At 55.3% G+C, this 15,784-nt stretch overlaps 3 protein-coding genes across 3 annotated transcripts; 1 reads left to right on the forward strand and 2 right to left on the reverse strand.

The window, feature by feature from the left end:
- Positions 1-139: 139 nt before the first annotated feature.
- SODALDRAFT_327843 (F-box domain-containing protein) lies at positions 140-2,589 on the reverse strand. Its single transcript, XM_028610535.1, has 2 exons — positions 2,201-2,589; positions 140-2,108 (listed from the first exon to the last, which is right to left on the reverse strand). The coding sequence occupies exons 1-2, from the start codon at positions 2,268-2,270 to the stop codon at positions 310-312; spliced, it is 1,869 nt and encodes a 622-aa protein (XP_028471442.1). The 5' UTR covers positions 2,271-2,589; the 3' UTR covers positions 140-309.
- Positions 2,590-5,924: 3,335 nt separating this feature from the next.
- On the forward strand, positions 5,925-7,855 carry SODALDRAFT_268408 (cytochrome b-245 heavy chain subunit beta; the record flags this gene model as incomplete). Its single annotated transcript, XM_028607606.1, has 4 exons — positions 5,925-6,031; positions 6,118-6,372; positions 6,445-7,673; positions 7,779-7,855. The coding sequence occupies 4 exons, from the start codon at positions 5,925-5,927 to the stop codon at positions 7,853-7,855; spliced, it is 1,668 nt and encodes a 555-aa protein (XP_028471443.1).
- Positions 7,856-8,736: 881 nt separating this feature from the next.
- SODALDRAFT_43778 (two-component system protein A) lies at positions 8,737-13,817 on the reverse strand. The gene is made up of 4 exons (XM_028615371.1): positions 13,762-13,817; positions 11,014-13,711; positions 10,015-10,937; positions 8,737-9,940 (listed from the first exon to the last, which is right to left on the reverse strand). The coding sequence occupies exons 2-4, from the start codon at positions 13,573-13,575 to the stop codon at positions 8,998-9,000; spliced, it is 4,428 nt and encodes a 1,475-aa protein (XP_028471444.1). The 5' UTR covers positions 13,576-13,711; positions 13,762-13,817; the 3' UTR covers positions 8,737-8,997.
- Between the last annotated feature and the right edge of the window lie 1,967 nt (positions 13,818-15,784).

Consider the following 15,784-nt stretch of genomic DNA (forward strand, 5'->3'; position numbering starts at 1 on the left):
TCCAGGTTCCAGTTGTTGAGGATGTAATTATCGATGTAATTATCGAGGCTACGATTACGCAGATTACGCACCTCCCAGGGGGGTTGCCGATGTTTAGCCGTTGACGACTGTGCCACTGCTGCGCCACAACAAATGTACTTGCCACATACTGGAATCCGCCGTCGAAATGTACCTTGCGGTGTTACCTAAGCCATCGTTATGCTATGAGCTGATGCATCGCTGTCATACGCTGTGTACCGGTTATCATAGAATACACGCTGCTCCCATAATGGGTGATATCTCTTTCTCGTCGTCGCAGGACATTCCGCCTCACGGGTGTACCCCTAATCCAAGCCCCCGAACGAACCTCACAGAGTCCGCCTCCCGTTCCAGCGCCAGCCTCATGCGCTCCCCGTAATTCCTCTCCTCCATCTTCATCTTCGTCTCATCCTCCGTCATCTGCACGTCCTCTTCCTCCTCAAAGTCGTCCGCCTGGAACCCGGGCTTCTCGCCAAACGTAATCATCCCCAGCTTCTCCCCGGTCCAGAACAGCAAGTCGTTGTCATTCACCCTGTCCCGGTCCCGGTCCCGGCCCCCGCCCCCGCCGCCGGGCTGACCCCCCGTCGGGAGAATCTTCCGCGCCAAATCGTCCAGGCCCGGCATCTGCGAGAAGATGGAAGGCCGGGTGATGACCTCGCTATGGCCGATCCTGTGGCGGTGCACCTCAGTGAACCCGTCGCGCTCGAACCACCGGACGTAGCCCGACCCGTCCGAGAAGGCGACGCGCGTGCCGTGGCTCGCGATGGACAATATCTTGGACTCCGCCGCGTTGTACCGGTTCTTGAAATTCGAGCTGTGCCGCCTCCCCTCTCCCGAAACCCCTTTCCCAGCGGCCCACTGCTGCTGGTTGTCCGACGGCGACAGCCCGTACAATTCCAACGAACCCTTACTGTTGTATTCACCCCCCGCTATCAGCGTCTGGCCTGCCTTGGCCTTGGATGCCCGGACTTGCTCAACCGACAGCTCCCCCCGTCGTCGCACTTCACTGTCCAGAGGCGAGAAGAGGCCCGGCAGCGAGGTGAGGCAGGAGAGCCTGGCGCCGGAGTGGTAGCTCGCCTGGATGCTGCGGACGTTGGGCTGGATGTAGCGTCGGTCGTAATGGAGGATGTTGCTGAAGCGGCCGGCGACGAAAATGTCGTCCGAGAGGGAGGCGGGGTCGCCCAGTCTCGGCAGGTGCAGGATGCTGAGGGGGTGCGGCTGCGACAGGGCGGCGTACTTGGGTAGAGGGTCCGGGTCGAATATCTGCTCGATCATGTTCTGGGTCGGGTTCACGCGCGCGCGGTGGTCGAAGATGTGGATGCCGAGCGTAGTCCCTACGGTGAGCGGCACGTCCGGGTGCGCGCTCGACAGGGTCGCGATGGACCACTCGAATGACTGATCCGACACGACGGCCAGTCGCTCGAGGTCCACCTCCATTAGGTGGCTCTGGACGGCCACGAAGGCCCGCTTGTTGTAGCTGTCCACGGTGATGGATTCGGTGACGCCCGTGTCGATTTTGCGGGATCGGCCGGCGGCGCCGGGCCCGTCAATGTGCAGTATCCCCGGTCGACTCTTGGCGAGCATGGCGCCTTTCCTGTGGTGCCGTCGGCCCTTGACGTCCCATAGACATATCGAGCCGTCGTCGAGGGGGGAGACAGCGTACATGCTATCGGGTTCGCCCGGTGGTTCGTAGACGGCGAGACCCAGGACTTCCAGCAGGTCCTCGGCGTCGCCATCTCGTATCCTGGGTTGCTGGAACCAGTTCGTCCTAGACGGGGCATAGCGCTGAATGTATTCATCGTACCAAAGAACGGACTCGCCGGGCAATGTCGGGTCCCAGTTGGCCATATCCTTCAGTCGTTGCTGTTTCCGCGCTTCGGATGATAACGGGATGAATTCCGGGGCGTTCGATAGGGACTCGTCGAGAACATCATCGTCGACGAGGCTATTCATGTGACGGCGACGCTCAAGGGATTCGAGAAAGTGCGATTGATCGAAGACCCGTGACCTCCAGTGATTATTATCAAGGGCGATTTGGCGAAGTTTCCGACTGGTCAGGAGGATGTTGGGGAAGTCATGGGGCTCGAGGACTGCGAATCGTGGGTAAAAGCAATCAATAACCGCGTTAGAAAAGGAGACCTGAGGGATTGTACGTGCACGGGGGTTGCAGGGCTCGGCTCACACGAGAGGATCCTAAGCACCAGCTCATCAGGAAGCCCGGAGAGCTTCTCTCCCGATCTTTCCGGCGCCATCTCGTAGGACGAATGCCGAACAACAGGATACTGCGAAAGATATCTAAACTTTTAGTCGTGGAAATGAGGTAGGTTCTATTGAAACGTCTCCGGAGTCAGATCAAAGTCCAGGTCCGTGGAAAACGAAGGGGACAGGTAAAGGTGTATTGAGGTGGGTAAATTTGTAGGTCGGTAAATGGCAAATGGAATGGTGAGGCACGAAGTAGAGTGGTAAAGGTTGAGGTTGAGGTAGAGGTAGAGGTATCCGTCCGTACAGTGTACTGAATTTGAATAAGGTAAGGTAGGTAGGTCGAGGTTCTGGACGGTTCGGTTGAGGTTGCGTCGGGGGTCCCTTCCAGGTTGGGGGGAGGGAGCGGGGGGCGGGGCGAGAGGCATACCTTACTGTATCATTATCGTCACTGCTGATTGGTCCCCGGAATGCCACTCTTGATGGAATCGTCCAAGGTGTGTGAGACGACCCACTTTTTTCTGTGTAATGGATGAGATATGGGCTCCTTCTTGTTGTGTGCGGGGGGGATCTAGATCTTTTCGCAGTGAAGATCGTCCAGGTCTAGAGCAATCCTTGTGCCTTAGATGGATGAAAATTCGTACAAGGTACGCCCAAGTGGCGAAGAAGGGAAGAGTAAGCGTGTGTTAGTCAGGTACGCCAACGATAAGCCTTTCGTGCTCACTGTATGGATATGCAGTGAGTACATGGGACAATTCGAATTGTTTATGAGGCCAGATGGGAGAAGATGAAAAATTAAAGTAACACATAAAAAGAAAAATTGATAAGAAGGGGCGGAGAGAGAGAGGTGATCCCGTAGCTGTCCCGCATTCCAGCTGGCCAGCCGTTCGCAGATACGTTGGGTAGCTTGAGCTTTGTGCTTACAGGTCGCACTAACATGGCGAACTTTGCGGATGAGAGTCGTGGCCCGCCTGCCCCCGAGAATACCTCGGAATCCTACTTTGTACGATAGCATCGGTCGGACGTCAGAATTCAAAATTCTCTCGCTGTTGTGAAGGAAAGCATTGACGGCATCAGCATCGGATAGGGCGCGGCTGAGAAAACAGGCACGAAGTATGTAATCCGTGACAACGATTGAAATGGGGACCACGGTGGAATGATATGGCCAAACCCATCGCCATCCAGCCACCTTGAACAACAGCAGGGCAATGGGCTCCTTTTATGTTCTTCTGTCTCTGTTCTCTGGATGTGGGACGTGGGATGGGGGATGCGGTGATGGCCCCAGGGATAGACAACCTAGAGGTGGAAAATCGAACGATTCTGACGACAGAGGCAAGAGCTAACCATCTCAGAATGATGCTGGACGATTTGACAACATGCAAGGCGTCGTGAAGATGCGATGACAGACAGGGGAGACTGCTTCGGTCCAAGCAGCCGAGGAACGAAGGGGTCAACCGTTGGGTGTAGGAGTACAACGTACGTTGTAGGTATGTATGGGCACGAGATCAAAAGCAAATGATGTCACTCATGAAAGCAGAAGTACTCCGTAATTCGGCATGTCCATGACCCGGAACAAGGGGTGCTTCGGGGCGTTTTCGAGTCGCACAATGCCATGCCTACGGAGAAGGGGAGAAGGTATTGTGAGGGAAACCAAATTCAAATCGCAGTTGCCAGACCCCTGGATCTCGGACTCTCGCTAGTTAAGGTAGGGTGAACCTGACACAGGACCCAAGACGGTGGCCCCGCACAGGACTCACCAAGGTACCTTAGCTTGGTTCTATGGAGCCATGTTTCAACATACCTAAAAATGTGGTCGAGTTCATAATTGCAGCAGTATCAGTATATATAAGGTACGAAGCAATCGTACCTTCGTGGACCTAGGTATCTTGCTGCTTTAGCGAAAGGGCCTTGCAACGACGTCACCAGCCACTAAACGAAGGTAATACAACGTACACGTACTTGTACACTAGCCCGCCTAGCTTCTCCACCAAGAATCCCATGATATACTGTACCTACCACCTACCTGCTACGTAGCATTGAGCCCTGGAACGTGCACAAAAGACGGAGTACGTTGTATCCTCCTCGTACTCCGTACTTCTCCACGCGAGGGGGCCCAAGCCACTGCACCTGTGCTTAAGCGCCCGAAACGGTGGACACCAATCCCAAGTTGGCATAGTGTCCGTTTCCACCCCCATGGACTTGACCACTCAGCTGGCGTTCTCTAGTCTCGGCATCTCTCCATCTCTCGTCTTCACTCTTGTGTCTGCTGCCATCCTTCCATCGTCGCCTCGGCGGCGGCAAAGCCCTCACTCGGAAGCCCTCAACTGTTCCCAATTTTATCTTTCCAAAGTCTGTTTCTTTCATTCATTTCGCCTTTAAACCTACTCCTCGACCTGCCTATGTCACTGAATGCTTCGGACAACCACTTTCTTTCCTCTTCATCGACGCAATTTCTCTGTGATCGACAATCGACACACGGACTCACTCCCCTGCTTGGTCGCTTGTTTCGGGCCTAGTTTGCTTGCTTCCATTTCCACCCTCACCAGACAACCCCTGGTCCCAGCCGAAACGTCGCAGAGAGCCGCACCCTTCTTTCACTAAGGTACCTACCCAAAGGAGCGCTCAGACGACCATCGTCTCAACCGAACAAAATCAAAACCCCCCTTCTCTATCGGTATCCATGGTTCCATCCAGCCTTGTCCTCGTCGTCACCTGCGTCTGATCTTCAAGGCTAGCTAGCATTGTGGAACCAGAGAATCGGTGGTTTCATGGCCTCCTGTCTAGCATGGTATCCTGGGCCACGTTTCTAACTCTCCTCCGCTTCAACCTCTTGCTGCCCTCTCTCTACTCTGCACTGCACGCCCGAAGTAGAGCCAGAGGTGGCTTAATAGCTTAATAGCTCGTCCCATTATATCCTCATATTGCTACCACCATCTCCACCATATCCCACAATTCCATCGGACCACGGACCTCGACTCGATTCGAACTGGGGGGGACCCCTTTCCTCTTCCCCTGTCAACTCTCCAGACGTTGTGCCCATCTCAGCAATTGCATTGCCGTCCTTGCACCCCCTTGCCGGCTTCTATCCTTGTTCCTTTTTCGTCCGGTCTCTGGTTCTCTCCTAGGCCGGTTCCCCGTTTTCACGCCCATCACCCATCAGCCCATCTCACTTTTTACTCATCTACCCTCCTCCCCTCTCGCCATTTGTCGCTTCGTTTCGCATTTTCTCCCTTCTTCTTCTTTCCTTTGGTTGCGTCCAAGGCGAGGCCGAGGAGTTTTATCGATCTTTGCCATCTCGTCTCATTCCATTCTTTTTTGCTGCTGGTTCAGATCACTCTTTTGAAATTTTGAACGAATCGGTTGAAAACCGTTTGTCGAGGCTTTCGCTTTACTTTTTTTCTTTTTCTTTCTTCGCTTCGACTACGACTTGTAATCCGGGCACGACAAGACAAGGGAGAAAGAGAAGAAGAAAAGCGAGCAGGGAAAAGAAGGCTGGAATCTTTGGGTCCGAGTCGTTGTCATCTTGTCGAGAATCGTCTCTCGCCGCCGCCACTCCCAAGCCAAAGACATCGACATATCGTCACGGAGCGCACGTCGGACGACACAACGACAGCCTCCCGATTTCCCCTCGCCTATATTGTCGCAGGTCGACACCTAATCTCATTCTTGTGCGGAGAGAAAACTCAGACACACATCTCTCGCCCATCATGCCGCTCGTCAACATCCCCCTCATCAAGAAGCAGTTTACTGCCCAGAAACTGCTCTTCCACTTCATCTTCTGGGGCCTACATTGGGGTATCTTTGCTTTCGGATGGTAAGCAGCGCTTTCTGCTCTCAAATCGGCGCGTGTGCGTGTGCGTGTTCCCATTTCTAACGATGGCCCCCTTCCCAACATAACAGGTGGAAGCAAGCGACAGAGCCTAGGCTTGCGCCTCTCAACTTGCTCCAGTTCTCCGTGTGGATCTCCCGAGGTGCTGGTTTGGTGCTCAGTGTCGACGGTATGCTCATTCTGTTGCCGGTATGCCGCACGATTATGCGATGGATCCGGCCCAAGATCCGCTGGATCCCCATGGACGAGAACATCTGGTTCCACAGGCAGCTGGCCTACTCCATGCTCTTTTTCACCATCTTGCACACCGGCGCCCATTACGTGAAGTGAGTAGGATTCCAAAAAGGAGTCCCCGATCAATCGACCATACACGAACGACGTCAGCTAACCTCGCGCAGCTTCTACAACGTCGAACGCCTTCAACTTCGCCCCGAGACGGCTGTTCAGATTCACTACGCCCAGCCCGGAGGGATCACTGGGCACGTCATGCTCTTCTGCATGCTTCTGATGTACACCACGGCCCATGCGAAAATCCGCCAGCAGTCGTTCGAAACCTTCTGGTACACCCACCACCTCTTCATCCCCTTCCTGCTCGGCCTTTACACCCACACTGTCGGTTGCTTCGTGCGCGATACCGCCGATCCCATCTCGCCTTTCGCTGGCGACGAGTACTGGGAGCACTGCATCGGTTACCTGGGCTGGCGATGGGAGCTCTGGACCGGCGGCTTCTATCTCATCGAGCGGCTCTATCGGGAGGTGCGCGCTCGTCGGGAGACGAAGATCACCCGCGTCGTCCGCCACCCCTACGACGTGGTGGAGATCCAGTTCAACAAGCCCTCGTTCAAGTACAAGGCCGGCCAGTGGCTCTTCCTGCAGGTCCCGGAAGTTTCCAAGTACCAGTGGCACCCCTTCACCATCACCTCTTGCCCCGACGACCCCTACGTCTCGGTCCACGTCCGCCAAGTCGGCGATTTCACCCGCGCCCTCGGCAACGCCGTCGGCGCCGGCCCCGAGCAGGCCAAGGCGTACGACGACATCGACCCCATGGCCATCTACGAAGTGGCGCTCGAGAACGGGCAGAAGATGCCCGGCCTGCGGATCGACGGCCCCTACGGCGCGCCGGCCGAGGACGTGTTCGAGAACGAGATCGCCGTGCTCATCGGCACGGGCATCGGGGTGACGCCCTGGGCCTCGATCCTCAAGAACATCTGGCACCTGCGCAACGGGCCGAACCCGCCCACCCGCCTGCGCCGCGTCGAGTTCATCTGGGTCTGCAAGGACACGGGCTCCTTCGAGTGGTTCCAGACCCTCCTGTCGTCGCTCGAGTCGCAGTCCGACGAGGCCGCCCAGCTGCCCGGCAGCAACGGCATCGAGTTCCTCAAGATCCACACCTACCTCACCCAGAAGCTCGACATGGACACCACCCAGAACATTGTCCTCAACTCGGTCGGCAGCCAGGTCGACCCGCTCACCGAGCTCAAGTCGCGCACCAACTTTGGCCGCCCCAACTTCCACAAGCTCTTCGCCACCATGCGCGACGGCATCCTCGACCGGTCCTACCTGAACGGCCTCGACGGGAGCATGCGCACCACCGTTGGTGTGTACTTTTGCGGTCCCTCCGCTGCCGGTGCGTTTCTCTCTTTCTTCCCTCCCCCTTCCCCTCTTTTCCCACTCCTTCTTCTTGTTCTCCCCTCCCCCATGCGACCTGGTAACTAACGTAGAGTCTTCCCAGCTCGCGACATCAAGGGAGCATGCAAAAAGGCCACCGCGCCCGAAGTCAACTTTCGCTTCTGGAAAGAACATTTCTAAAATACAAATAAAACCCCCCCCATTCTATTCCATATCTCTCCCTTCGTCTTTTATATACACATCGCACACAACTCTCAGAATCCCAACGAGGAAAGCAAAACAGAAGAAGCATCACAGAAGCGCCATGCCGCGGGGGGCCATCCATCGACACATTGATATCCATCATGTAAGGTAGTAGAAGAACTGGTGCATGCGTACACAAGCAAGTCGGGCCGCGTCAAAGTCAAGGCCGGGGACGGTAGAATATTCATGGGGAAGAGGTCGTCTGCCCGAGGGCGACCCCTTAAAGCGAAACGGAGAGAGGTGGACGGCGTTTTTTGTGGCTGGTCATACAGTACGTGCAAGGCATGTATGTCATTTTAACACTTGGAGGGCGGCTTGCGTACATACCTTACATACCATATATATCATTTTCCCATGAGGGTTCCAAACTACCCTTTCTGCATCGGTTTCTGCTTCCTTCTCGTGCGATCGACATGGTGGCTATACACATACACATCCCCTACCCCCCTAGCACAGTTCACAGCACCCATCTTGTCTTGTACGCTTCCTCACCAAATCCCCTTCCAACCGATGTCTTACATCCATCTCACTCCCAACGATCCTTGTTCACCCTCTAGACGCATCTTGAGTGTCCAACTCGCACCACTCTCATAGACCCGTTCGTATTTTCTGTTCATCACGGAACACAGAGATGGGGAAACTGCAGACCAGTTCAATCAAAACCTCGGAGGCACCTCATCTTATATTTATTCTTCGCATGTCGTTAAAAGAAGAAAAAAAAAGACCAAGACTAGGAGTTTCAGCAAAAGCCCATCCTGTATTGAAAAGTCTTGCCACCCCCTAAACTCCAAACTGGAATATCCCTTCTTATGCGCCGTTTCTGCTTTCCTTCTACAAAAGAATAAAAAAAAATCAGAAATCGCTAATGTTGCTTGCTGCTTGTAACCTTTCCGTCCAAACCCCCCAGTGACAAAGATGTCGCCCAAATGTGATTCCCAAAACCTGGCAGCAAAACAATAGGCCATTATTCGAAAAAGGGTCAAAGATATTTGGTAAAGGCTGGGTGACTCCTGAGATTACCCGCCATCCATCACTCCTTGTGTCTTCCTCCCAACGTCGTCATGTCTTTCGTGCCGTTGCTAGGAATCTGGGCTGGTGCTCCGTGTGTGCGTCCCAAATCTGTCGTCGCCAGAGGAAGGAGGCCCTTCTTTCATCATCACCCGAGGATGATGATTGTGGTGTCGTTGCCTCTCTCGCTCAATCGCCTCGCCCTCCAACTGATGCTTCTCCATATTTGCTTCGGTCAAAGAATCGACAGCAGGTGCCGGTTGTCCGAACGAACACCCCCCGTGTCGTAAAGGTTCTTCTGAGCCACCGGCCGCAACGATGAGCTTATCATCCTGTGCGTACTGGTCCATCTCGGCCGTATCGGACCGCAGGACGGCTTGCATGTTGTTGGGTGCCGTTGACGAGTCCAACGGGGACGGTTCTGCTTTTCCTTGGCTGGTCTCTACCGGGACCTCCGGCGACCGAGCCTGCTCCTCCGGGGAATTATCCCCCGCGTCACTTCTTCGCTGAGATGCCGTAGTAGAAGTGGCTTGTTGCTCTTCCAGTCCGACGCCGGGAATGTCTGCGCTGCTGCAATGCTCGGCATGGTCAGAGCATTCCGAGGGCTGCCGGTACGACGTCGGGAGCCTCTGCATGGAGCCTCGACGCCTCGTCTGGCTCCACCGCAGAAGCATGCGCTCCAACGTCTTGCCTTTGACGGGCTTCGCAAGGTAGTCGTCCATGCCCGCCTTTCTGCACTTCTCCTTGTCTCCTTGTATTGCGGACGCCGTCATCGCCACGATGGGAATGTCCTGCACGTACGTGTTGTACGGAGCATGACGGCGCAAGAGGTGTGTGCATTTGTAGCCGTCGATCACAGGCATCTGCACGTCCATCAAGATGATGTCGGGTTTGGGATGCTTGCCCTGTTGCGCCGCGCCCAAGTACTCGAGCGCTTCCTTGCCATTCCACGCAGCAGATACGTCATACCCGAGTTTCTTGATGGTTTTAGTCGCGATTTGTTGATTGATAGCGCTGGAGTGACGGAGGTTGCCAGTCAGTACAACTTGAATGACCAAAGTTCAGGCACTTCACAGGACTTCACTCACTTATCCTCTACGACAAGCACATGAAGCCTGGGCTGGCTATAAAGTGAGGTGGCGCCGCCTTCTGTGGTTGGAGGTGTTCGCGGACCCTGGAGGCTCAACTTCCTCTCAGACGCAAACTCGGAGGACCAGGGCTGTGTGGCACCGGACTGCTCCAAGTCTGAGCTGCTGCATGACATGCTCATGGCCGACTGGAATCTGTCGTGCAAGCCGTCAATTTCGACCAGAGAGTCGGCCCCTTCTTGGGGGGATTGGGTCTTGTTGAACGGGATCCAGAATGTTGCCGTAGTTCCTTTGTTGACGTGAGAGTCCAGCGTGATTCTCCCGTTCATCAGGTCCAAGAGGTTCTTGCAAATGGTCAACCCGAGACCCGTACCGCCAAACCGCCTCGCAGTCGACGCATCCCCTTGGCTGAAAGGCTGGAAGAGCTTATCGAGCACTTCATTCTCGATTCCGATGCCCGTGTCCTCGACCGTGAACTTGACTACTATGGAATCGGCCGTCTCGTCTTCCCGTTGCACGCTGAACCTGACACGCCCTTGATTGGTGAACTTGATGCTGTTCGTCAACAGGTTGGTGATGATTTGTCGAACGCGGCCCGGATCCCCAATGACGACCAGCCCTTTCGCGATGTCGCTTGCGATGTCCGACTGGAAAGCCAAGTTCTTGCGTTGGGCTGCGAAGCTCAGCATTTTGCTCACGTCCTTGACGATGACCGAAAGCGAGAACTGGACCTCTTCAATATCGAGTCGACCCGACTCGACCTTGGAGAAGTCTAGGATGTCGTTTATGACGGTCAGCAGAGCATTGGCCGACCTCTGAATGTTTTCGACGTAGTCGCGCTGCTCGGCATTGAGCTCCATATCCTGCAACAGCTCCGCCATGCCGATGACGCCCGTGATGGGAGTGCGAATCTCGTGGGACATCTGTCGAGGTTATTCAGGTCAGCGTCCATTCACCTTTGCTAGTTGGTCGTTTTGTTTCGGCTCTTGCCCAACGTACATTGGCGAGAAACTGGCTTTTCAGCCTGTTGGCTTCTTTGGCCGCCGCCTCGTTGGCCATGGCTTGTTTCTTTTCTTTGGCTTCCTCTTCCAACACCATCTGTTTCTCCTTCAGCTCGGTGACGTCCATGATGACGCCGATGACACCTTCGACCGGAGTCTGCTGGGCGTTGTCGTCTCCCGCCTGGTCGCCGTGGTCGGTCCTCGATTTGCCAAGGATGGGGATAAATCGCGTCCGATACCAGCGGCCGCCCATGCCGTGTTCTTCGAGCATCTCGTCCATCTGGCCGTTAAGCATACCCTCGATGGGCCGTAGGAACTTTGGCTTTTCCCCCGACGGCATCTGTGGATTTAGGCGATTGAACACGTTGTACATGTTTTCGCCAATATACCAGCTGGAGTCGCCGCTACTACTGCTACTGCTGCTGCTGCTGCTGCTGCTGCTGCTTCTGCCGCTGCTGCTAGATCCGGCGTCGACGGCGTCCCACATGAGGGCGCCCTCCAGCATGGTCAGGTTTCGGTTGGCATCTACCGTGAAGATGGTGACGTGGGAATGTGCGATGACGCTGAGTAAATGTTGCCTTGTCCGCTTCGCCGTCAGCGTGGCCTCGATGCTCTCGTGAACGTCGGTGCAGGTCCCGAACCACTTCTCAATCTCGTTCGTGACCCTGTTCCTGAGCGGCAGCGCGCGACCCAGCATCCAGCGCCACTCGCCGTTCTTATTATAAAACCGGTACTGCGTATCGAGCGGGAGCCCCGTGGCCAAGCAGCGTTTCCAACGGGACACGATCCCCTGCACGTCGTCCGGATGCACCACCGTCGCCCAACCCCACCCAAGGGACTGTTCCGGCGTCAGGCCGGTGTACTTGTACCACCTCGTGTTGTAGAAATCAACCAGGCCGTCCCGAGTCGCGGTCCAGACGAGCTGGGGCATGGTGTCGCAAATGAGCCGAAAGCGTTCCTCCTCTTGTTTCTTGATTTCGGTGATCTCTTGGGTCATGTCGGTGATGTCCCGGAAGGTTACGACGCCGGCCAGGAATTCGCCGGCGGTGTGGTCAAGGATCGCTTCGCCCGTGACGTCGAACAGCAACTTGGCGCCGGTCCTGTCATACATGCCGGTACGCACACCGGTAAAGGGGGTCTGGGTGCGGAGGAGGACGGACATGGGGAGCTCGTGAACGGCTAGCTGGCGCGTGAAACTTTCGTCCCACATGGCCCAGGCGGAAGCGAGCTGGAAGCCGTCGACCGAGTTATCCAGGGCGGTCTCGTCAGGCAACAGGAAACGAGCGGCCCGGTTCGGGAACGAAACGCTGCCGTCCTTCCACATGGCGATGATAGGAACGCGCGTGTTGTCCAGCAAGGCGTCTTTCATGAGGATCATCTTTCGCAGGATCGAGGGCGTGCCCGTGTGGGCGGCGGTCGACGGGGGCCCCATGGGAGGGAAGGGGTTGGATGACAGCGAGACGGCGCTGGGGCTGACGTGGAGGGACGGCGAGCCGGAATCGCGGCTAGAGCCGACGGACGGGGGATTCGAGTTGAATATGGACTTCCGCTCGGCCGTTTCGAGCAGGTTGGGGCTGGCGATGGACTTCTTGCTGTTGACCAGGGCGGATGGTGGTGACTGCGTACTGGTGAAGGTGATGGTGAAGTAGACCTGGTGACCTTCGATCTCCCATATGGAGACGAGCATCTTCGCACATACCTGACGGTCCGGCTGGTTCGATGGGTCGCGCGAAACGGGTCCCGTTTTCCCGACCCCCCTCCTGGTAATCACAACCTCTACGGCGGCATCCCTGACGGGCCCGGCAGCAGAAGCAGCTGACAGTGATGAGTGCGACTCCCGAGGCTGGTCGGCCGCCGGAGAGGCTGCGTTCTTTGCTGCCATCGGGGTGGTATCAGCAGGCCAGGCATCATCACCAGGCCAGGCATCATTATCCGCACGGTCCTTGCATGTCCGCCTCGAGCCCATTTCCAAAAGTAGAGAATCGAGGAAAGATTCCCATGTGATCCACACGGGGCAGCCGTCCTGCAGCATATCAACGCCAACCTGGGACAGCGACTGGCCGCGCAGCTGTTCGAGCACTCGGTTGCTATTGTCGGCGGAATCTGAGTTGAAGTCGATGATACCCAGCATCCTGCCCATGGCCTCGTTTGCGAGGACTACGGTCTTCAGGTTGTTGAGCACGAGGAGAGGGACAGGCAGGTATTGCATGGCGGAGAAGGCGAGCTGTCCGGGAGTGATGCAGGGCATCGATAATCGAAAAGGACTTGTCGACTGGGGTTGCTTGTTGTCGTCGCGGACATGACCAAAGTTCTCCCGTAAGAAGCGATTCCTGCCGGTCGAGGACGCGCAGGGAGTCATGGAGGGGGCTTCGTGAGAGTCGTCGGCAGCATGGCGGTGGTGGCCTGAGATCGACGTCGACGGCAAGCTAGGTGAAGAGGGAACGGCTGGGTCGGGGGTGGGGATGGATGGCACTGATGCGCCATCAGTGCGCGCCTGGGCCGCGAAGTGATGCCCTCGTTGCCCAGGATCGTCGGGATCCGAGGGATTGAGAGAAACCATTCTGGCAACGTTGGAGCGGGCATAAGAAGCACCCAGAGTTTCTCGTGAAGGCAAGAACACTAGGAACTAGACGTGAGCGAGCGGCGAGGGGCGGATCCCGCAGCTCAGAAACAAGAGATGTCGAATTGGATGTAGGCTGAGTATGTTAGAAGCAGAGATAAATAATAAAAAAAAACGTTGTCTTACACTCGTATCAGGGCATGGTCTACACAATACCGGTAAAAGGCACGGAAATAAGTCCGCGATCTAGTTGGGGGGCGGTCCAGGCCAACCCTGGGAGGCGAGTGGTACAAGCTATACCGAACCCACAGTTTCCTCGAGGGACCAGGTCCATCAGGGAGGAAGCAGGTAGCACTGAGAGGTAGTGGCTGGCTGTCAGGACTAGCAGCGGCCGGAATGTGTGTATCTAGGTAGCTTTATGACTTCTGCGGGTGGTTACGTTCCAGCTGGTGGTGAAAGGTTTTGGTCGATGCCGCAAGCGGACTGGTGCCTGCCCCAACGAGAAAACGACCAGACAAGTAGCCAGTGGAATAGAAGGCCAGGTCGTTTTTGAATATAGTAGAGGAGAGGCGGGGGAATAAGTGATGTAGTAAGCAGGCTGATGAAAAGATACAAACTCCTCGAGAGAACCTGGAATGGAAGTTGAGAAAAGGACCAAGGGAGGGTATAGAACGGGACATGTGAAGAGTGGGAAAGCGGAAGCATAAGAAAGAAAGAAGGATGTCTATCGCCAAGTTGGTATTAGCTGGATTTTGATGATTAATCTGTCGTCATGGCCTGGCCCCGTGGTCCTATGGACTAGCAGCCACCCTGGATGTCGGGAGTTGAAGGGATTAGATTCCGGGGTGCCACTATTTGGTGGGTAGGTGCATTTGGGAATGGGGGCAACTTTTTGTTTATTATTAATTCTTTTCTCTTTTTTTCCCTCTTAGGGATAGCAGTTGAATTCGGGCAGTGCTTGACCAACTCGGGTAAAAAAGGAAGAAGGGGGAAAGCAGGGGGGGGAGGGGGGAACCGGAAACGTCAGGAAATCTCCCGTTCCAAGTTTGCAATTGGCTTGAAAACAGAGGATCTTACGTACTATGTAATGGCGACCCGGGCGAGAGCGGGAAAACTTGTTGTCGGTTGAGTGGGTTTGGTTGAAAAACTAGGTCTTGATCGTGGCACGAGTGCCGAGAGATATGAATCGGGGGGTGGCGGAAGACCAGGATGAGAAAGCTCACGGTGGGGTACCTTACTATGGTAAATACAAATATGACCAGATACCTTAGATAGCTTTGTGTCAGTGTCAACGTGGCCGTTTCTATGAAGTGATGAGGCTTAGAAGAGGTGATTGGGATCACCATTTGGGTCCAGGTCCAGGTCCAGGTCCAGGTCCGGGTCCAGGTCCAGGTACAAAATGATATTCCTTTCAAGGCGGGGATAAGTGTACATTGTACCATGGTCCAGGCACCCCTAAGGCCCAAGGCAGGCACAGCTGCAGTCCCTTCCCTATTTTGCAGCCATTGACGTATCTTCCCTGCGAGATGCCGATCCATTTAGGAAGGGTCCCCACAGGGTGTGGAGCGGAGTCATGCTGCTTGACGTCATTTGCCCTTCTTGAAATGATTACTTACCCTACCTACCCACTATAAGAGAAGAGTCTAGGCGGAAGGAAGGACTGCCGCGGAGGAGGCAGCGGAGGAGGCAGGGTACGAATCAGATGACGTGACTGGCGTCACATCATGGGTTGGATGCATACAATTCATTCCTTTACCGTAAGGACAGGGCACCTTCGTGCTTACTCCGTACGTGTACGTTGTACAAGGTCTAACTTCTGTCCTGGTGAGCTAATCACCGATAGGTCAGATGCAGGAGCATGTCCACTCCCTCCGTACACCCTTTATTAATAGGGGACTTAAACTGGGGGTAGGACCCTGGATCAGCCGGAGCCAAACCCCGAAACCGCTACTTTCGCGCCCCCCTTCCGCGGGCCCGCCAAGGAATAGGGGGGGTCGAGACATTAATTAATTAAAGACGACCATCCTACACATTACAAGGTAAACAAGGGAATAAAAAGGTCGACGCAAAATACACGGGGTAAAAGGGTGAATGGGAAATATAGAATCAAGTAAAAAATATACCTTAGACAATTTATAACATATACCTAGCAAAAGGACATAAAGGAGAGTCGACCCACGAGAAATCGAGGCAAGCGCATACGTTGTAC

The sequence above is a fragment of the Sodiomyces alkalinus genome (genome assembly GCF_003711515.1).
Source record: "Sodiomyces alkalinus F11 unplaced genomic scaffold SODALscaffold_1, whole genome shotgun sequence".
NCBI classification, from domain to species: domain Eukaryota; kingdom Fungi; phylum Ascomycota; class Sordariomycetes; order Glomerellales; family Plectosphaerellaceae; genus Sodiomyces; species Sodiomyces alkalinus.